General features: G+C 36.8%; 1 protein-coding gene and 1 long non-coding RNA gene across 2 annotated transcripts; one reads left to right on the top strand and one right to left on the bottom strand.

Annotated features, from left to right (window-relative positions):
- Positions 1–251: 251 nt before the first annotated feature.
- Positions 252–11,262, bottom strand: LOC116805067. Its single transcript, XR_004365002.1, has 2 exons — positions 11,233–11,262; positions 252–312 (listed from the first exon to the last, which is right to left on the bottom strand). It is a non-coding gene; the product is annotated as an uncharacterized LOC116805067 (long non-coding RNA).
- A 10,967-nt stretch (positions 11,263–22,229) lies between these two features.
- Positions 22,230–23,186, top strand: LOC116805023. The gene is made up of 2 exons (XM_032734688.2): positions 22,230–22,343; positions 22,409–23,186. Exons 1-2 carry the CDS (start codon positions 22,317–22,319, stop codon positions 23,108–23,110), a joined length of 729 nt encoding a protein of 242 aa, XP_032590579.1. The 5' UTR covers positions 22,230–22,316; the 3' UTR covers positions 23,111–23,186.
- Positions 23,187–23,463: the final 277 nt, after the last annotated feature.

Below are 23,463 nucleotides of genomic sequence, written 5' to 3'. Positions count from 1 at the left end.
GTTTACACTTGCTGTTGACTTAATTTTTGTGGATTACAAAGCTGGGGGATAGCTGATAGCTTGTGGGATATTTTATTGAAGCCTTGAAGTCTTGGCTAAGAGTTGTAGAGTTTAATTTTGATTTCGAACGAACGTTTACAAGTATATATATAAATATACATATATATATCTATATATATATATTTGCATATATAGATAAATACGCTTTAACTTTATTTATTATTGTTTGTTTGTAAGTATAGCGATTTTTATTTGTGGTATTTGGTTTTGTGTAAGCTTTTCTTTATTGAGCATACGCTGATTTTACATTATCTGAAATGAGAATAAGAAAGAGAAATAGACGTTTAGGTTTATACCAAATATTTGGCTGCATTTCTTTTTTTTTTTTTAAAGGGTGTACAAATCATTTACTTAGATAAATTGACCAGCACAGAAACAGAGAGATAGATTATGACAAAGACAGATGGACAGTGCAGTCTGTGTGTATGTGTGTGTGTGTGTATGTGTGTGTGTACTGATCGAGTTTTAGTTAAAATTAGCAGCGCACAAATCGATGGAGCATTTGTTAGCATTTAATGTGGGAATGCAATGAGCTTAAGTGAATGTCAAGTGCAATTAAAGTAAATACAAGTTAATGACAATGTAAGAAATCTTAATGAACTAAATATATTGGTCTCAAATTGGTATTGAAAATAATAATAAAAAGAAAAAATATATATATTTGTAAAGTCTTTGTGTAATCAGTGGAATATGTGTTTTGCAGTTGTGGTTTAGTTATTTGGCTAGATATAGAGCGTGAGCAGCGGCAACAGCAGCATCAGCCACATCTGCCACAGTTTTCGCAATGTGTGTGTGTTGTGTTCAACACGCGTTGCACGTTGCAGCAGCGAGTAAAACCAAACCAAGCACGGCCCATAACAGCAGCAATGCACATTGACAAACTACAAATAAAGTGCGGCTTGTTCTTCTCTTTTTTATATTTTATGTATTTAAATTTAAATTTAATTAATTATTTAGTTTAAGTTGTTTTAAGCCCAGCGGCATTTAAATTTATTAGCGTTCAGCGTAAAGAAAATATACAAAAACAAAAGCCGGAAAAAAGTTCCAGTCATAAATAATAGCTCTTATATCATTATAGCAAAAAGCAACATACAAATAGATTGGCAGCGAGTTTAAGATAGAGAGATAGATAGATAGAGAGAGAGAGGGCGAGACACTTGTCTACGTATAAGTACAGCGATTTATAAGATATCATAATATTTAATTGATTGCGCGGCAAATTCTCTATTTTTCTTTTAAGCGTATACAAAATTAAACGCACTTACCGCTCAAATTGTTTATTGTTAACGAAATGTATTTGTTTATAAGTATTACGAAAAATTTCTATAAATAATATTACTGTAAAAAAAATGTTGAGTAAACGTTAAGCTGGTCAATCGCTTGTAGATATATATTTATATTCATATATATTTATTCATGTGTGTGTATTTATATTAATAATGAGCAATGTTTATTAAATTAGTCGAACTGAGAGAAACACAAATGATTCAATCATCGATGACGCCACACAAATTTCATTTCATTTGTTGTCGCCTGTTTTATTGTCTGCACCTTTCAGATTGTTTTCTCTTGCTTGTTTTTGGCATTTAACTTTCTTGTTTTCGTTGTTTTTGTATATTTTTTCACAATCTTATCTTATCTACCGCCACCTTACAATTGAATCGGAATTTCCATTAAAACCACAATGAAAGTAATATATGAGAAGTTTTTTTGCCGGTCTGAGCAATATGTAAAGTTGCCCGCGCAAAATAAATATTCATTGTTGATGATTTATTTTTGAATAGTGGCTTATACAAATTGATGAGGTATTGTAAGCGGAAGAAGTCTTGAAAATAAAAGAGATACTGACATTTATAATTTCACTTCTATTTTAACACCTTTTTATTTAAATACGCAAAAAAAAATAGTTGTTGCTTGAAATATTTTTAAAAATGCTAAAAATAATCAAATCTCAGTTGTTTCAAATATAAAATATTTTTATAACAATTCTCGTAGTTTGACTATTTCCTGTACAGATGTTTCATATGCCGTTTATATTTATAGCTCGTTAAAATAAGTTATTTTAACATTCAATAAAACCCCACTAATATATTTAGTATCCATGCAAACATTTATGTCCAAATCGAAACAAAAAAAAAACCTGAGCAACTTTTTTTTTGTCTACCAAATACCAAATACCAAATATATATCGCTATCTGGCCTTTCAGAGATATCAGTTTATGTGCGTGTCACAACAAACACACACACACAGCTACAATTGCCAATACATTTGCTGTACATTATCTATAGGTATTTTTGAAAAAGATAAAAACCAAAAACAAAATACGAAATAAACGCATTTATAATTTCATAAAAAACAATTCGGAAACTTGTTGCTTAGTCCGTTTAGTCGGTCAGTGAATGAATATATATATACATATATATAGATTTATAGATATAAATATGTGCATAGATGAGACTTGCATGATGTCACCTGCAAATTGCTTTTCCGTATTTCAACTTGATATACAAAATAAGTATACTAAAACACCAAGACGCAGCCGAGGGAGTATAAAGAATGAATTCTAACTTAATTTATTAGTTGATTTCCAGACGATTGTGTGCTGCATATGTGTGTGTGTGTGTGTTGCATATGTGGGTTGTATTTAATGTTTATGGCGTGTATTTAAATAATTCCTGTACATCTTCTTTTTTTGAAAAACTGAAAACTTTTGCTGTTCGCACTGACACAGCAAAAAACAAATCAAAAAAGATATATAGAAACTTTTAAACAACGCAACAGACGCCTACACAAAATGGAACGGAACGCAAAGCGGACGTGTTCCGAGCATCAAATGTGAATAGTATAAATATATAAATATATATATACGTATGTATATTTAGATATATAGATTCAGCAACAGATACAGATACAGATACAGATACACAACTAATGCCAGGCATGTCATTGACGCAGTTTTGGATACACAGCCAAATTTATGGCCAGGCGAAAGTGTGTGTGCGAGTGTGTGTGTGTGTGTGTGGAAAACGCTTACGAAAATAAACTTGCCTACAAGCCAAGTAGTTTTTGTGGCCATTCAAAATGTGGGCCAAGAATAATCGTAGAAGGCTCTTCCAACGCGATATCGATGATTCGACTCGATGACATTAACATCCGCCCCGACCTACAAATAACCTTCACAAACAACACAGCAAAAGTCTCGTTAGTATGCGAGATACATTCATACAACAGCTTCGATCATTATATTTACACAAGGATATTAATATGTTGCTAATTGAGCCTGCAGTGCGATTAAATAGAGATTAATACATTAACTACCGCAGGCAGCGAAACCAACAAAAAAAAACCAACAAAGATACAAAATTAATATACACATAAAAAAAAGTAAAAACGAGACGAGAAGATGCAAATTGCTTTGGACGCAAGAGCAGCAACCACAAAGTAAAAAAAAGCACAAAAAAACAGCACAAACAAGTTCAACAAGTTTTAAGTCTTGTATTAAATTTTGGTAACGCTTTTCTGCATTTTTATTTTTAATGTTTGTTTTGAAGGTTAAGCGCAGAGAGAGAGAGAGATAGATAGATAAAGAGAGAGATAGATAGAGAAAGAGAGATAGAGAGAACAGATAAAAGAGAGCCAGGCAGCAGTTAAAAAGAGCAGCTGAAACTAAAATCGAAAACTGTTACTTTTCGTAGCTGTTAGCACAAACTCACTAAATATTTGCATTCACATATTCATACGAGTATTTGTATTCATACTCGTATTTATGTAAGCTGCGCCAATAACAACAACGGAACGGAACGGAACAGAAAAGAACAGAGCAGAACCGAACAGAAGCCACAGCAGCTGTGGCCGCTGAAATGACTCGAAAATTATGTGTGGCACATGCGAGAGAACAATTGCCCCGTAATAATTGCAAATGGATTTTACATACACCAAATATATATTTGAATAGCACACACAACTAAAAAAAAAAAAACGACAAAAAAAAACACAAAAAACAACAGATTGCACAACCGAAATGCCAAAGGGGCCCGCCGCTCTCAAAGAATCTGTCTAAAGATTAAGTTCCAAAATGAGTTCAAGCCTTTGAATAAACAAATGAAAAAGAAAAAGCTTGCAATGCTCCAGTGCAGAGAGCTCGACTAGTAGATACCCTGAACCCAGCTGTTCTATACATTTTATAGAATAAGAAACAAGTTATCTTATTCTGAAACGATCTGGATGAAAATGCTGCGATTGATCTATAATATATTAAAGTATTTTCTAGATCAACAACAATAAACTTGATCGGGTCAAACGAGAACTTATATTCCAATCTTTATATATATATTATATATCGTCTTGGCTGTTGATTTTGATCAAGAATACATATCAAAGAGGCTTCTGTCTGCCTGTTTTCCCACCCTTTTCCCATCTTGACTGGATTCAGGTTGTAAAATGTTTGAAGTACATAAAAACTGAGACTTTCCCTTTTATTTCTTTTCTTTTTGGTTTAGTTGCAGCTATTGATGAATATTTATTATTTATGATCACCAACGTGAGCGTTCGATTGGAATCTAATACCTTAATCTAACGATTGTTTCCCATAATGATAATTAATCAATTTCATAATTGTTTCACTAATTCCAACAGCTTTTGGCTTTCTACCATTTATCGCAACGAATTGAAATGTCATGGATATTACACAAAAGAAATGTAAAGATGACATTAATAAAGAAAGAAAGAAAGAAAACAAAAAGTGTAAATCTATTAAAAGGAATTTCCAAATTCAATTAGCGATTTGAGCTGTCAGCTGCCAGCTTTAACCCACATGCCCCACATATGATGGAGCCCCATCGGAATTGAGAGCGCGCAACGCGCTGATAAGAAGAGCCCACAGCTCGCGACACACACACTTACACACACATACACACACACACACAACCAGACCAAAAACAACACGCAGCGGAACAGAACAGAACAGAACTGATGACGCCGTCGTCGACGGTCGAGTTCACAACTTGTTGTGAAAAGTCATTGCATATGCCATATAATATGTATTGTAATTTTTTCTATATATATTTATTTATTTTTTTAGATATGCGACGTGCTTAAATGTGTGTGAGTGTGTGTGTTGGTGTGTGTGTGTGTGTGTGTTGGTGCTCGCAGCGCATTGTGGCTAGTGATTAGCAGCCGGCTCCAGGCAACAACGAACCGAATGCATTTCGCAACACTACTCGCCCCTATGGGGCACACCACCGTCAGCAGGTCGGCGCTCTGCTTACACTTGGCTCTTGGCTATTTTTAAGGCCCTCACACATAAGCTAGCTGGCAATAGAAATGGGAAACCAGCGAGCAACAAATATGCCACAGGCAAACTCATGGAGGTCTCTGATGGAAGCCGTAGCAAAGGCGCAAAGGCGACCGGTCAGTAACCGCTTTGTTGCAACATTATACAACATTATACAACATAAGCCAACACATCGCCAAGTTGAACCCAGCGACGACCCACCCTAGTATGACACATATATTAAACAAAAGCACAAGGCAAAAAAAAAAAACAAAGAAAAACACTCGATAGGTGCAAAGAAAAGCGCAAAAAGCGGCAAACAAATGAAGCCCCAACTTCGCTTCGACTGCCGCTGCCGCTGCCGCTGCTGCTGCTGCTGCTGCTGCTATCAATAAATGCGATTAGATAAATGTTGAACAAGCCGCCCGAGCTTATATGGCTGCACCCTTTGCCATCACAAGCAACCCGGCCCACCCCGTCGCTCAACAACCCCTCGCAAGCCACTCCAAATGATAAGCAATTGCAAGCGACTCGTCTCGTTACTACTTGCTCAAGCCATCAACATAGTTGTTGCCACACAGCGTTGTTGCCACACACACATACACACACACACACGCACACGTCTCAATAATAGTTTTAAGCTCATCATCATCAACATCATTTTTATGGGCTTATTGAGCCAGCTTATGTCATACAGGTGTATGTCTTGTGGGCGTTATCTCTCTCTGTGGTTCTTCATATGGAGCGCAACTAAACTTTTCGTTGAGTTTTACTTTTAGGCTAATTAATTCTCATTGTCAGACATTTGACGTGCATAATTAATTTCCCATTTCTCAGCAAACGTGGGCTGCTCTTCAAAAATTTGTCGACGTCTATTAGTTGGCTAGACATCTATATCTTATTCGTATATATAAATATATATATACATATTTTTTTTTGCATGGAGTTTTGATTGCATTAAATTTGATTTTGAAATTTGTCACGCGGCTGTAACAAATGCTTTCAGACAGATACTCAAATATGGTCCACTTACAAACGCGACTCTATATGCCATATATGGTTTTGAAGAGGAGTCCATAAAACGTGCCAAAAACGTAAACAATATTCAAAAGAAGCGTTCAACTCGTGGAAATATAATGTTTAAGGTTTACTTTGTTCGATGAATCAGGCCCGGCAGTTCGTTGGAAATCCCCAACGTTTTTGATATATATATATATAGCATATATATATATATATATGATATATATATATATATATATATATATATATATATATATATATATATATATATATATATATATATATGTAGTTATACACGCTTCAGTCGTGACAAATGCAAGTCGATTCGATATGGCCAAACTTTCCGATACTCTGGCAAACTTCAACTTTTAATAAGAAAGATGACAAAATGTGTGCTTATCAGCGGCTGACTAAAAAAGTCATAATTAATTTAGCATTTAAAATTTAGGCTGATAGCTGTCAATAATAATTGAACATGGAAGCGCAGCTAATCTAATCTTTGGCGGCTCTTTGAAATCGTTCTTTCATTTTTCATAAATCATTCGCTAGCAATTTTTCAGATCTTTTCTATTTCGTTCATTTAACTTTTATAGTAATACTATATATTTAAATTAATAGAAATGCACACACACACACACACACACACACACATCAAACCAAATTTGTTCACCGTTTGCTAATTACGTCAGAGTCTGAAATTTGTATTTTTGGAAAGAGCGCAGAGCGAAGAAGAAATCAGAAACAAATTTCATAAATACCAGTGGCAAAGCAACTTTTCTCTCTCTCTCTCTCTCTCTCTTTCTCTCGCTCTCACTCTCTCGCTCTCTCTCTCTCTCTCTCTCCCTCTCTCTGTCATATGCAAAATTCATTTTTGGCATATTCATAAAATTTTTGCTTATCTTAAAATACTCATAGTGAAAAAGAGCACACAATAAGCAAACTAAATATTTGAAATTTTTCTTGTGGCATGAACAAATTTTCGAAATAAATGTTTGGCTTAATTAATTTGCGCTGTCTAAAAAATAGACAACCGAGAAAGGTAGAGAGATAGAGAGACAGAGTGAGAGAGAGAGAGCGGAGAGGGGAGGGGATAGATTAAGCAGCAAGTGCTAGAAAGTCAAAGTATAATTAAAAATTTACTCAAATGCGTTCGAATAATCAAATTTAATTAAACTCTGAACCAATTTGTTTAAACAGCAGCCTGTAGCCCGAGCGGCAACTGACACGCCCACAATGCTTGACCTCCTCATTGCCCACTCGTCCCCTGCCCCCTGCCCCGCAGAAGAAAGGTTAAACAATCAATTTCGCTTTCAATTGATCTCAATTTAGCATAAAGTGAGGAGTGATGGGAATGGGAGGGGAGCGGTTGAAATTGTGCCCACTGGCCTAGCCAAGGGTTAAGGCAGCGCTGCTTATGTAAATGAGGCAGCTGTCGCTTGCTCTTCTTCTTCTTCTTGTTGCAGTTGTTGTTGTTATTGGGAGCTGCCGTTGCTGCTGCATTTTGGCTGCCAAAAATTTCATGCACGAAAAACTTATTTTTGGTGCCGACGTTTCCAAAATGCAGTCAAAATGGGGAAATGCTTGGATCAAGGATGGGAAGGGGAAGGGGAAGCAGAAGTGATGTTCAGTGTGGGGGGTTATAAAGAGGGGGAGGGTGGTGTGCTGCTTTGGGACTGTGCGATGCGCTGCACAGCTGCAGATACATCCAAAAATGTACAACAGCTGTCGGCGCTCTAAGCCCAAAGGCAAAAAGGCAACAAAACGGCGAGGAGACCACGTTGAAATTTATATTTTCCATTTATATTCTTATATTTATTATTTTACATATATAAACATATATACATCTGAATATATATATATCTGTATATATTTTTATTATCTTTTGTATTTTCGCTGAATCAATATTTTTTCTTTTTTAATTTCGTTGTAAGCGAAGCAACACGAAAAGTTCAACAAATTTATTCGATTTGTTTAGTTTTTAATATTTCCATTTGTATATTTTTGTGTTTTTGATATTTATAGTTTAATATATAGCATCAGGTCTTGAGCTTTATCAAGTTATATATTAGCTTGTTTTCATGCTTTCAACTCGTTTTGCCGTCGTTGAAAGACGAACATTTTGTGGTATTTATAGAAAAACGTCGAGCACATGTTTCAAAATATCAAAAACGCAAAAGCAACACAAAAATTGAAAAAGAAAGAGATATAAAAATAAAAATCCAAGAAGAAGAAGATGCAGCAGCAGCAGCAGCCACAAAACTGTTTTCATTCTGTCTTTCTTTTTTTTATATAGAAACCAACATGTTTATGTTCGGCAAGAAAAAGAAAAACAGAAAACAGAAGTGACGAGCTTAGCTCACTTTTGAAACGCGTGCAGAATAGTTGGATAAACCAATAAAGTATTTCTTAAATATTACTACATTTTAATAATAGTAGTTCTGTTAAAGCATAAACTGTAAACTATATTTCTGCAATGTATAAGGTATAAAAAAAAAACAAAGCAAACTTTGATTATATCACAAGTGCCGCTCTACTTGCTTTTACACTCGCAATTAAAACTGCAATTCGATTGGCAAATATTTCAGCTGTTGATTAAAAAAAGAAAAACTGGCAACAAAAAAGCGGAGTTAAATTGGGCTTGGAGTTAATCGATAACTGCGAGGATTACAGCCAAGTTTTTATGTGCAATCCTATCACAATCACTAGTGAAATACCATATTTCAAATGGTTATTCAATTATACGCTGGTCTCTCTCTTTATATAAATATAGCTCATAGAATTCATTATATTATCTGTTGAATTTTTCAGATTTTTCAGCTTGAAGTTGATCTATAACTAAGCAAATATTTATACCCAAATTGTTACAAGTTAAACAATTTGAAGTAATTATAATTCTTTCTTCGTGCAACTTAATGCTTTAAATATAAGCGCTAAAAATCCTTAAATACATTTTATCTTTCAGCTGGAATAATTGAATTCCGCAACAAACTGGGAAACATCTTCGATTTTGCTTCTTTCTTTCTGCGTTTTTTTTTTTTAAGCTGCTTCGTTTGGCGCATCATTCAAATTCAAATTGCAATTTCAAATGTCGTCGTTTGGCACTTGAAAAGCTCACACACACAAAATTTGTCCAGTGACTTTCAAGTTTGAAGACAAAGCGATGGAAGTAAAATTTGTGCGAAGAGCTTCATAGTAGAGCTATCGATATTTATTTATTGTTGTTGCTTGTTGGTTGTTGGTTGTTGGCTGGGGCAGCAAATGGCGACGAGCGGCAAAAAGGCCACAAATGCGAATGCTGGGCAATAAACCATACAGAAGACACACACAACACACATACATATATACATATATACTTTGTGTTATGGCATGACTTTTTGGGCAAAAAATCGAATCGATTAGTCATGCCAAGTCCTCAGACTTTTAGAGTTGTGTTTTTTTTTTTTCGTTTTGGTTTTGGTTTGGTTTTGTAGCAACAAAAGTCTCTCGGTCTCACCTCTCACATTTGAGTAAGTTGTTTTTTTTTTTTCTTCTTCTAGTTGCGGTTTATTTTGTGTTTTGGTTTTGCTTCTCGTTTTTTTTTTTTTTAAGCGAATGACTTGTCAGAAAGACGTATATCGACATTCAGCATGGACAGGGCAATTGATGTGGCATTTTCCAAGCGATTTCGTTGCTTCATTTATTAAATTTTGACAGCTGCTCTTGCAATGAAAGCAAAGACGTGTCAAATATATACACAAAACTTTTGCTTTCTTTGCGAGCCGTTAATACAATTCCAAAATGTAAACAAAATAAATTACGACAAATTATAATAAAAAGAAAAAAAAATACAACAACAACAATACTCAAATAAGGAAACAAACCCGAAAAAAAAAGAAATATAAAATAAAACAACTGTTGTAGTAGGAGTGAAAAGTACAACTCGAAATAAAAACACATAACTTCGTTGTTTACGACTTAAAGTTGCGCCGGAGGCCACTTGAAATGCCGCCAGAGGGAATCTGAGAGAACCTCAGCGAACTTCTCGACGACAGCGGCATAAAAAAAACGTGACTTTTCATAACAACAAAATAACCACAACAACAGCAACGGCAGCAGCAACAAATAAATGCGAAATATCTTTTGCTTAAATCTTGCCAAAGTAAAGCAAAGTACGAACAAAAAAAAAGAGAGGGAAAATGAATTTGTAAGCATTACTTTGGCATAAAAATAGCTAAATTTGCATTAAGTTTAAGCATGATTTGTGTGCGTTTTGCGTGTGTGTGTGTGTGTGTGCGTAAGAGTGGGTGTGTGTGTGGCAAAACTTAAAATTCAGCTCAGTTTGTGGAGCGCGCTCCGCAAGTTTCAAAGTGATGGACTTAAATAGAACTTCTCGCAAATGATTAATTAATGAATAAAGTTCATCATCTTGTGAGAGATGACTTCATAGTTGTGTATTTACTTAAGTTTTTTCTCATTCTTTTCATTTGTTGTTCCCCCCCATTTGTGGTTGACTTTATCGAAGAGGCATTAAAAACATAACTACAAACATATTTTTTGCTGATAAACTACTTTTTAATGGCTGGCACTCAGTTCATTAGCCTTCCTTTGCCGAAATGAAGCGAATGGCTTTTAATAATTCAATAATTATACAAAATGATGGCCAACAAATTTGACACATGTCTTTTCTGTCTTTTTAGCCAGTTGACAGTTTGGGCATATAAAGTTTTGGTTCATTTTAACAACATTTCAAGTCATTTCGCACAAAATTACAAGCAACCATTTTTAATAAATTTTCTTGTGATCAACTCGCTGAAAATCTCACATACAAAAAAAAAAAATATAACTGCAATATATGCATAATATATATATTTAAATACGACTTAAAATTAGGTATAAACACCTTTTGTTGTGGTTGTTCTCGTTGTTGTTGTTGCTGCAGCAGCTGGTGTTGAAGACGCGCCTTTGTTGTTGTTGTTGACGTTTGTTTATTTGCTATATTTGCAGCACACACACACACACTCACGTATCACACACTAACACACTCACGCACAGAAACTGACGCTGTTTAATATTTTTCCCAACTTCTTTCGCGGTGTTTTTTTTTTGTTTGCACACAGCGCACAGCTGAGCGAGAGCGAAAGAGAGAGAGCGGGAGAGCGATAGCGGGAGCGGGAACGAGATAGCGTGCGGACAGCAGAAGAAACGGATACGAAGACGACGAAAAAGACGCGTTATTTTGGCTTTTTTCTTATTTTGTTGTTTCTTGCTTGTGGTTTCTGCTGACTTTGCAGTTGTTGTTGGTGTTGTTGTTGCTTTTACTGCGCTGTTGCTGCTGCTGCTTGTCGTGACGTCATTAAAATGCCGGCAAAAACATAAAACTTGCAACACTTGATATATATATATTTATTTAATATTTTTTATGGAACACTTCTGCTACTGACACTGGTGACAAAATGAAGTGAGACGGAGAAGACACACGCACACAGCCACGCACAAACACGCACGCAAACACGCACAGACACGTGAGCAGCGGCAGACGTCAAAAATATTGAGGCGGCAACAACATTAAAGTCGCTGTTAGCTTTTCTGTTGCTGTTGCTGTTGTTACAGTTGTTGTTATCAAAAAACACGGCTTTTTTTTTGGTTGTTTTTGACAGATGTTTGTTATTGTTGAAACGCGCGCGACTTTCATAGAAATTATTGTTAATAATGTTGCATAATTTAATGCTTGTGTTTACCTGTTTTTCTTTTCTTTTTTTTGCACTTTTACTCAACACCTTTTTGACGAACAAGGCAACTCTGCACGATTTATTACGATTTTTGACGTATTAATTTTTACGAATTTCTTCTTTGAATTAGTTGCCAGAGCGTTTGTTGTTGTTGCTGCTGCTGCTTGGGGCTTGCTTTTGGGCTCTCAGACATAAGAAATTCTAAAAATGTATCAACAAATGCGCACACACGTCCGCCTCGCTCGGTGTTGTTTTTGCTTCTGTTCGTATGGCTGTTAGAGCGCTGTTATGCACCAAAAAAAATTCCAATCGGCAGTCAAAAGCAGCCAACAGCAGCAGCGAGCGAACAGCGGCGCTCTCTCTCGCTCTCGCACTCTATATTGTGCGCTCACGCTCTCTGCATGGACTGCTGCTGCTGCAGCGGCTGTTGCTCTTATTGGTTTATTTTGGCTGGAGTTTAATGTTTGGGAGAGCGAGCGCAAGAGCGCAACTGTTAAGTTTAAGAGCGCAAAAGTGTTGAGCGCATACATTGAGCGCAAACTGAATTTGGAGTCATTTTGCGTTAGCAGTAGCAGACAGTTTATGTTATGCGCTGTGTGTGTGTGTGTGTATGTGTGCGTGTGTGGGGTTAGAAGCAGCTGACTTGAAATCTAGCCAAGGGTTAAGTAGCCAAAGCGCAGCAACAAAAGAGTTCAATTGAGTCTATTTTGAGCCACTGTTGACGAAATTACTCAAAGGCTCTGCAAGTAGTTAATTAGCATGGCGGCAACTTACAGTTTATTTGAAATAATCACAGATATTGCTCAAATTGGAGCAAATTGAGTTTTACAATTTTGATAAGCAAAATATTAAATATTAATTGGAATATTTTATTGTAATTTAAATGAAGTTTATTCATTTACTTTCATATTTTGCATTATTATTATTATTATTATTTACCCTTAGCATCGTTTTTGCCTTTATTTAGCTTTTCTTCGGCGTTCGGCTGACATTTTCAAGATGCTGAAAGTCACCTTCAGAAATGGTTCAACTTTTGAGAAAAGTGCACATTAAAATTTAGTAAAAGATATGGCTATATTTAAAGCGAAGCAAATCTTTCAGTTTGACATTTTCAATGGCCGTTTAAAAATAGCAACGAAAAGCTGAAAGCTGTAAGTACCGTTATTTTCGGACATACAAAACAATTTTGACATTTCTATGCCATAAATCTCGTAACACACAAACAAACACAAAAACACAGACAAATACATACGCACACACACACAGACACAGACACCCCCACTGAGAAAAAGCCATTAAATGATATAAACATGTGCATTTATCTGTTAAAAAGTGAATGTAAATTGATTAGAAAAGGCAACAAAAACAACAGCAACAACAGAAGAATAATAAGAAGAAGAAGAACTGTTAAAGAAGTCTAAACAAGAAAAACCACGGCACAAAGAGCACCAATAACAGCAACAACAACAGTGTGAAAGAAAGCAAGAAAGAAACTAAAGAGAACGAACGAGCGCGTATGAGACAGTGAGCGAGAGAGAGAAAGAGATTGTGGGAAGAGTGATCTCAACGCCCCCGCAATGTCTATTAAGCAGACGCTAGTGTTGTTGTTGTTGCTGCTGTTATTGTGTTGTTTTCTTATGTTCTATGTGTGTGTGTGTGTACGTGTGAGTCCGCTATTTATAATAACATTTGAAAATTGGAGTTTTGCTTTGTTTGCTGTTGTTGTTGCTGCTGCTGCTACCGTCAGTCGTAGTTGGTGCAGCCGACCGACCACATGGAAGCTGCTCGGCGAACGGCTGCTGCTCGAGGGCAAGTGAAAGGTTGTTGTTGTTGTTGTTCTTGCTCTTTTCTAATAGCAAAGCTCGCATGCAGCGCCAACTGCACACACACACACACATACGACTAGTCACCTCTGCTCTCATTCATTATGCAGACACAAAATGAGAAGAAGAAGAAAAGCAGAAAAAAACAGACAACGAGTTGCGAGCTGAGACAATTTTAAGTTATCCCACTTTTTGTAGTTGGTTGTTGGGCACATGCCACATTGAGGCACGAATAAAACTGGAGTACGAACCAAAAGCAACTCGAAAACTTTTCAATGCACACACACACTCACACACACACACACATGCAGATGGGAAGCTGCTTGCGCAGGCAGCAAAGTGATCGAAATCGAATTCGGTTTGGAAACAACGAAATTTATTTGGTGGATCGATCAAATTCAGGAATAACTTGCTGCTGTTAACTGGTTTGTTTGCGCAAATCGTTAAATGCTGTTTCTGGTGTCTTCTTATGCAGCCTTTAAATTTGCATTTGTATTAAATAAATTAAATAATGAAGATGCTGCATTTGTTGATTTTTAATGTGGCATTTATATATTTATTTATATCTTAACACGTTTATTTTAACTGGTTGGCGAGCGACAAATATATTTTGGAGCATTTTTAATTGGCATTTTGACATTTAACATTCTATTTTTGAGCAACTGCTAGTTATAAAGAATTGTTCATCACTTAACTTTAATAGAAAATAAAGAATATAAACTAAGACAGTCGAGAGACAATTCCTCATGGAATACAGACAAAATGTGAAGAGTTCGTGAAGAATCATTTACCATTATCATTAGTATCTGGTTGCAATTTAATTACAAACATGCATGTCAAAAAATCCCCCAACTCGCCCACAAAACACTTGACGAGATCATTAAGTGAAACATTTGTCGGCTGGCTACGCTGAGCTGTTGCTGTTGTTGTTGTTGTTGCGTGTGTTTTGTTGTGGGTTTGTTCAGGGGGTCAGTTGTAGAAACAGAGATACTAAAGCAATGCGCAGACTCCACAGTGTGGGAGGGGTGGAGTAGTGGAAGTGAGGTGGCAAACCGGTTTCAGGCAAAATCAAAAGTTGCGCAGACGCAGACGCCAGCGCCGACAGCGCAGTCGACGCAGTTTCAAGCTGAAGTTCGGTATTGGAATTGTAAGCAACGGACAAACAGAGAAACAGAGAGGGAGAGGGCGAGTGAGACAGCAGTAAGGAGAAGCAAAGTAAAGTTTTGCTGGATGCTGTATGCGATACAAAACAAAAAAAGAAAGAAAGACGAGAAAAAATTAAATCAGTCGAATGCTGACCGGCAGGCAGCGACTGAAACTCGTTTTGTGTATTTTGCTGCACCCTTTTTGTGTTCGCCTGTTTCCAAGAACGTGTTCAAGGCTTTGCCAAGGTGTGCCTCTCGCCATCTCCCTCGCACCCACCTCTCCCTCTCTCCTTTGCGTTTTTTTTTTCGTGCCGCCGTAAAAGGAAAAGGAGGTCGCAAAGGTAGAGCAAAAAGCAAAAAGGAAACGAAGAAAAAATCTCGCGCACAGGGATTGGCTCCTCAGCAAACACAGAGAGCGAAAGATACAGAGAGAGAGCGCGAGAGAGCGCATAGCGAGACAGAGCGTGCATAGGTAACGCCTCTCTTACTCAGCCGCATGCAAATTCTAATTGGCATCTAACGGTGACATTTTGATGCTAATGCTATTCAAATGGGAATGAAGCTCAGTCAGCTAATTAGCTAACTGCTGACGCCGCACACGCGATCTTCGCAAAGAGACCGGCGAACTGATCGACTTGCATATTCAATTTTTGTTGTTTTTTTTTGGCATAAGTGAAACAAACCAGTTTGGAAGATAGTGCGACAAGGAGACGATGGAGAGTGAGTGAGAAAGAATCATTAACAGAACCAGTCACAAGCAACAGAAAGCTGATGACGTCGTCCTCGCTTGATTATTATGCATTAGAGATGAGCGCGTGTCCAACTAAAGCAACACGACACGAACTAGTTTCAAAATGGACGGTAAGTAATAAAAATGTAATTTATGAGAGAAATGAATAAACATGTTTCGCTCTCCAGTTTTTTGCAAGATAATAAAAGAGGTATAAAAGATGCTTAATAATTGTTTTTACATATAACAATATCATTTGTAGTTTTCTGATAAATATTTCCTTTGAACAATCTTTGAGCTTCTCATTTACTTTTAAATTTCGTGCTGCAACGCGACACGTGCTCAACTCTAATTTGCATACATTGTAATAGGTATTTCCATACACATGTATTGCGTTGCGAGTGAGTCAGCCTCCAGATGCCACACAAGATCACCACAGTTAGCAGCCAGACAGCAGCACTCTCTTCCGCTCCCTCTCTCTCGCGCTCTCTTTATCTAATTACTCGCACAGCGACACCTACGCACATGTGCGGCACTCTTATTGGAAGATCACAGCAGATCAGCAAATGTGAAACGAGTTGCGCTCAACTCTTGTGGCGCTCTGCGCATAAATTGAGTGACAGTTGCGCTCTGCTCTTGCGTCGCTTGCTCTTAGGCTCTGTGAGTGATTTTACTGTGAGAGCGCTTTCAGTCAATGGGAAACTGTTCCCAGTTTTGTCTGAGTGATTTTGAGTGTTAATCTAAATGCGCTGCTCGAGTGTTTTTAGATCTTATTATTATTGTTATTATATTATATATATTTAATAAGCAATCATTTTATAGAATTATTATTATATGCATAAATTTTATTTATACTTTTATTTTAATTTTTTGAGCTATTTTATGAGCATTGATTTTAACCGTTTTCTTTTGCATACTTTTGAGTGCTGTAGAACATTATTAATACTTTGAGTGATTTAGAATCTTATTGGAATATGAATGATAGATGAACTAGATAGATAGAAAGTGTCAAAGTCATCGTTATCGATAAACTGCGATCGCAATGAAAACTATTTGTTTTCACAAGTGATAATTTATAGTTTTTTATTGATATTATATTTCAATTTATAATAATTTATTATATTATTAAATATTCCTCTAATCGATAATTATCGATAACGCTCTATAAGCTTAGCTACTTTGTAGTCTAAGCTCAAGTCGGCGGCTCAAAAGTAAATCGCGATTAAAAACAATTAAAACTTCTTTTCTATAATCTTACTTAACCAATTACAACCCCTCCTCTCCCGCCCACCCCTTCTCCACCACCTTCTTGAGTTGACTTGGCCAAAGTGCATTCGAATTCAAATTAAGCAAATTACCGAAAATTCGAAGGCAGAGTTTTGTTTGCTTTTAGTCCGCTAGTCTTAATTACTTACAACTAACTGCAAAGTCAATCGAAACCTAACCTCCAAATCCACTTCACCCAACTCCCACCCCCTAACCTAAGCCACCCCCTGCCCCCTTACACGCCCAGCAAGTGCAATTGAGCCAAGTTAACACAATTTCCCCAAAAAACGAAGACAAAGCAAGCGAAGAGCAAGGGGGGGGGGGGGTGGCTGTCCTTAGGGAGGGCTGCTGGAGAGGGTGGGGTGTGGAGGGGAGGGGGTGGCAATTGTAGAAATTACGCTGATTGAACACTAATTTATTTGTTTGTTTGTTTTAACATTTGGCGCATTGAAATGCGGGAGTCGAAAATGGATAAAAACTTTTTCGACTTGGCTCGGAAAACGAAGGCAGTCAAGGTGCAAAACAGGGTAAAGAGAGGGGGTAGGGGGTAGGTCTGAGGGGAAGATTCTGGCTATTGATTGTCTGCAGCTGGTTGCTTCTTTATGCTGCTTCAGCTGCTGCTGTTTCTTGGCTTTTTTGTTGTTGTTGTTGTTGGCCTTCGTTAATGTTGCAACATAAAAGTGCAGTTGATTTGTTGTTGTTGTTGTTGCTTTTTAAGTCCTTTTTTCGCTTAATTGGCTATAATTGAAATCAGTTTTGCGGAGTGGGAAATGCCAAATGCGAAATTCGAATGGGGCAAAAAGCAAAACGCCAAAAGAAAACTTGAAACTACTTAAAATTGATAGAAATTGATTTCAATTCTGTTTTTTTCTTTTCATTTTTGGCTAGTTGCAAGATGCATCTTGAAGATACGTACACTCGGCGAAAAATTAGATGCAATTTGTAAGGGAATTGATTAATTAATTAATTAAGAAATTGACAACTTGGCTCTGTGTTCAAATGGATTTTTTAAAAATTATATTTGAAAATTAACAACTGTAAAATTATTGCAAAATTGATAGAAAACAAAGTAACGGTTATTTATTTTTTGTAGGGGTTTCCGCTGAAGCAAAACAGGCAAAATGAAAACATAAATAAAAAATAAAGCACAAAGTGTCAGGCGTAAAACAAACTGGCCGAAAAGTTGACCACCTGCCACGCCCACACACACACAAGCCATTGAGTTGGCCATGTCTGCGGCGGCATCTGTGTGTGTGTGTGTGTGTGTGTTTGTTTGTGTTTCGCTTTTAAGCTGCCAAATCCGACAATTAAATTATTGCATGACAAAACATGCACCGCAAAAATATTCAAAACGCGCCAAAAACACAGGATGTAAACAACAGCAATGGACATAAGGACACTACACACTACACACTACACACACACACTACACACACACATACACACACAAACAACAACTATGCAAACAACAAGCATTAACAAAAAAATCACTCCACAAACCGAAACAAATTCATCTTCCACAAAAGGAGTAGCAAAAAAATATTCGAAAAATAAAGCAAAAAAGCTGAGAAAATCTCCAAAAAAAAACATGCAAATACACACACACACACAGAAACACACACACGCATACAAATTCATGCTGAAAAATATCCCGCAAGCAAGTTGGAAAAGCGTCACAGGCTACCGGAAAATGGCGCGTTAGAAAAAAGAAAACATACGAAAATAAAATTACAACAAAAAAAAAAATAAAAAATGAAAACGAAGCTGAAAAAATTATGAAAGGCATGATGACAATTTAATACCCTTGAAGTTTATTAATATATAAATAAGTAAATTTATTTAAAAAATAAAAGTTTTAAAATTGTATATGAAAAAAATAGTAATAACTGAAAATATTATAAATAAATAATATATAAAAAATATAAATGATTTTTTATAGTCGAAAGGAAATTAATACAACTAACAAAAATATTTAAAAAATTAAAGAAATATATTTTTATATTAAAACTTAATGTTAATAATAAATGCATAAATAAATCAAATAAAATAAAATAAATAAAAAACTCAATTTTGTTGCTATAAAAATGCTTTCATTTGCTGTTTGACAACTTGGCTCATGCAACTAAAATAGCCTGGCCAAAAAGGATACACAGACGGAACTGGAGAGCAAAAGAATTTGCCATATCGGCTTGCTGAATGTCCTGGCTGATGTCCTGGCTGATGTCCTAGCTGTTGTCCCGACTGTTGTCCTGTTGTTGTCAGACATGCATATAGCTCATGGCAATAATTTGAAATTCGATTACCATAACCAAGTACTCGGAAAACACAAACAGCGCACAGCAGCGTTGCTGGGGCATGAAGTGAAGGTTGGTTAAGGGAGTGGCAGGTGGGGGGAAGGGGGTGTGGAAAAGGAGTGGGCAAAGGGACAACCGATACGGAAACAGGCAACACAAGGTAAACGTGAAAGGCCAAGAAGAACAACAAATATATTCAGCGGCCTACGCTCGAGCACATATATATATATATATGTATATATATATATATATATGTGTGTGTGTGTTGTGCCCGTTGGGGCAAAATGGCGAAAAACGTTGTCTAAAAGCGCATGGCCAAGAAGACTGTGGCCAAAAAGCCAAAATGTGAATATATCAGAAATTTGAACAACACCAAAGTAAATGAAAAATGTAGAAGCTAACAGAAAAAAGAAGTGGTTTGTGTGTGCGCCAAACTATGACAGACAACACACACACACATACACACACACACACACAGAGAGAGACATATTTGTTGTTGTTGGTTTTGGCCTCAAGTCCAAGTGAAAAAGTCGTCGCCAGCTTTTCAACTCACGCCCACAACTCAATTTTGGCCCTGCCCCTCTGCCAGTCGGGTCAAAAGGTATGAATTGAGGGGGGTTTGTTGGCCAAATATGCCGTTTGATAATTTGCAAAATGGATTTGCAAATAGCGCAGAAATGGGCAAAATGGCTTTCGACTTTAGCATTTTGGAAATTGCAATCGATTTAAGTAGTCGAAAGTAAGTTCAACAATTTTACGGCTGCCAAAAGTAATGCAATTTGTATTTATATTAAACATATTGTTGTACAATCAAAAATATATTTAAATAAGCAGCGAATATTTCCGAAAATACATTTGATTTATTATAATTGTATTTTAGATATTTCTTAATAGAATAATATTTTTGATTTTATTTTAATTTACTTTTTATTTCTCGCATTTATTTTTGTAATCTCATTTCAATATTTATTTATTTATTTATTTCAAATTTGCATTTGTGATATTATTTTTATTTTTAGTGCTTTCTTATTTAAATATATATTATATATATTATTCCGAAATTGAGTTACTTCAGAGTTGAATGAATCTTTAGTAAACTATTCACCCACATTCACTTCGTCTGCCCTGCTGCTCCGGAGGGACCCATTTCTAAGAAGTCATGAATATTGAGTAGGTCTTGCCAAAGGTGTGAAGAAGGAGGTGGAGGGGGGGTGGACTGCGTTTGGTGGCAAGTAAAATTGCAATCTAATAAGCATCATAATAAACTTTCGCTAGTTGCCTTATCAACTGCAGCTGCTGCTGTTGCACACAACATGCATTTATAATTAATAATCAACAGCAGCTTAAAGATTTTAATTAAAATCCACAACAGACGCACCAAGAGAGAAAGAGAGAGAGAGAGAGAGTGCGAGAGATGTGCTCTAGGATGTCCTGTGAAGGTCCCTTATCTCTCCACACATATATTGTCGAGCGAAGGTAACATTTGCCACCCGCTCGATTTCTTTTAATTTAGCCGCAGTGACCTGCATCGAAATGCTTTTGTGCACTGCCACCGTGTGTCCTGGACACCGAGCAGCATCTGCTCCTACCTGCTCCAACTCCTAGTTCTATATATATATATAGATATATAGATATATGCGTACAGCGTATACTCTAACCCGTATTGCTTTAAGCCGATAGATGTCTCCTTGCAGCTGCTCCAACTTCAATTTTAAGCAGCATTTCATTTAATTTTTGTGCTCTTTTTTAGCTCTTTTTGTATGTCCTTGTTGTGGGTATTTTGATGTGTCGCATCTTAAATTATATTTAGCAATAGTCTCGTAATACTCTCCATATCAAAATTGTTTCTCTCTCATTGCAACAATCTGTCAATAATTGATTTTGTTGCTTTTTAATTATTTTCTAAAATTTGTCAATTTGAGTTGAACCCAACTTTTGTCAGTGTATGCCATCTTCGGCTTGCTAATGGCGAATATCCTGTCGTGCGCTCCTTTTTTTTATATTTGTATTATTTTGCAACTTTGCCAAGTTTCAGTTTCAGTTGCAATTACTTGGTGCACCTGAAGTGGAAGTCGGGCCAAAGGTTAGCGACTATTTGTTTGTTTGTTTGTTGTGTTTGTTGTTGTTATTGTTGTTGTTGGGATTCTCTTTCAACGTGGCTGTGTGTGTGTGTGTGTGTGTGTGTGTGTGTGTGTGTGACCAACGGTTTGAACCAACAAGTTTACACCAGTGCCCCGCCCAATTGCAGCTCGTATTTTCTCTCATTTTTTTTTATTTTTATTTTTTTTACCTTTTTTTAATAGTATTTTTCTGGTTTTCTGTTGACTTTGCGCTTTCTATTTACGCTTTGCTGTTGTTTGTTGAATTTCAACTGCAATTATGTGAATTTTTACCGTGCACAGCATAAAACAATTTTGCCCAACGCCACCCACAGAGCCCCACCCCCCGACTTAAAGATACACCAGAAATCTATCTATAGAAATATAAGTTGGCCTGTGGCTGCGGGGCAGCAAGTTTTGGTCAAGCTCAAAGTTAAACAGCACGGCGAAAGTAAACTCAGTCTGAAAGTCAACCAATAAACCGATAAAGAGTCCTCAGCAATAAAATGAGAGAGAGAGAGAGAGAGAGAGAGAGACAGAGAGAGAGAAAGAGATGTAGAGAGAAGTGGAGCTGAAGTTACGATAAGATAAAAATTTAACAATGATGCCTGCCTCGAAGTGAACTCGACGACCCACAATTTATGGGCGAATAAAAAAAACGCCAACAAAATGGTAAATATTGAATACAACTCTTAAGCTCTAAGCTCAAAAGGCGAAATAGATTTCCAAGTAATTGTTTAGAGAATCCCAAGTAGGCGCTGGGAATCGAGAGCAGCCGTCACAACTGAGTCAGCCCTGCAGCCTCATTTAATGTTTTGAACTGTTCCACAACACAACTAAAAATTGTAGATAAATATTATTCCAGCGGATTCATAGTCAATTTTTTGGAAGTCAAAATATGTCCGAAGCTGCAAAGAAAAATGGTGTAAGAAAAAAGAAACATGAAATAAAATAAAGAAATATAAAAATAATAATCAACTTTAATTGCAGAAGCAAAGCGATGATAAAACTGTAGACGGGGGAAATCAGACATCAGATGTGGAAACGCAGTTGCAGGCCGAGGCCACTGATGATGATGATGATGATGATGCAGAGCCAGCTGCTGCTGCTGGTGCTGCGGATGGTGCTACTACTTCCGCTGCTGCTGCTGCTGCTCCGGCTGATCGTGGCAAGGTCAGAAAGAAGCGAAGAGCTGGCAAAACCTTAACGCCGAGCGTCATTTGTCGCATCTGCAAGATGCCCTCGTCGACCTACCGCAAGCCGGCTGGCGACAGCTCCGCTGAGGTGATGTACACCAATTCGGAATTCACTTCATTTTGTGAGTCCGAAATTGGCGACATTTTGCCGTCGACATCGGTGAAACCCCAACGCAAACGGACAATTGCCAAAAAGCAGACAAAAACCCTGAAAAAGAAGCGCAAAACTAAACGTTCGATGATGAAATCGGTTCTAAGTTTGTGTCCAACTGAGGATATTTGTGGCATAAAAAGTACACAAAGGAAGATGACGACGAAGAAGAAGAAGAGCAAAGTATCGAGAAAGTGCCTCTGCACCGAGGTGAATGGCAACATATTCAAACTGATGGACTTTCCACTTGGCGTCAACGATGAGCAATCCATGAGGCGTTACATCCGTCAACTGCCCACATTCGCCATTCGGCGTGCTTTCAAAAGCTCCAAATATTGTAATTAATTCTATAAACAAATAAAAATACAAATTGTGTGCTCAAATGAGGACAAAGAGCTTTTCAGATAAGAACACATTTAAAGTTGGAAACTCGTTTTTAACTAGAAAAGAAAAAAAGCAAAAAGCATGTCAAAATTTGACACCCCAAAAAGACGCTTTTGTTGTCGATTGCATAAGTCGAATTTGTTCTATATTCTACCGGGTACTAATTGTTTACATCTATACTTAAATAATTAGTGTGAAGTGTTGCCAATGCGATTGTTTTTAGTTCTCAAAAATACTCTATAAAAGGCACGCCTGAGCTGAGAAGTCAAGAGTAAAATGAAGTCGAATTTGATTCTATTAACTATTTTGGGTGT

This window comes from Drosophila grimshawi, unplaced genomic scaffold (genome assembly GCF_018153295.1).
Source record: "Drosophila grimshawi isolate 15287-2541.00 unplaced genomic scaffold, ASM1815329v1 contig_1367, whole genome shotgun sequence".
NCBI classification, from domain to species: domain Eukaryota; kingdom Metazoa; phylum Arthropoda; class Insecta; order Diptera; family Drosophilidae; genus Drosophila; species Drosophila grimshawi.
Note: the sequence above shows the minus strand (reverse complement) of the source record. Positions and strands in the feature narration are given on the sequence as shown.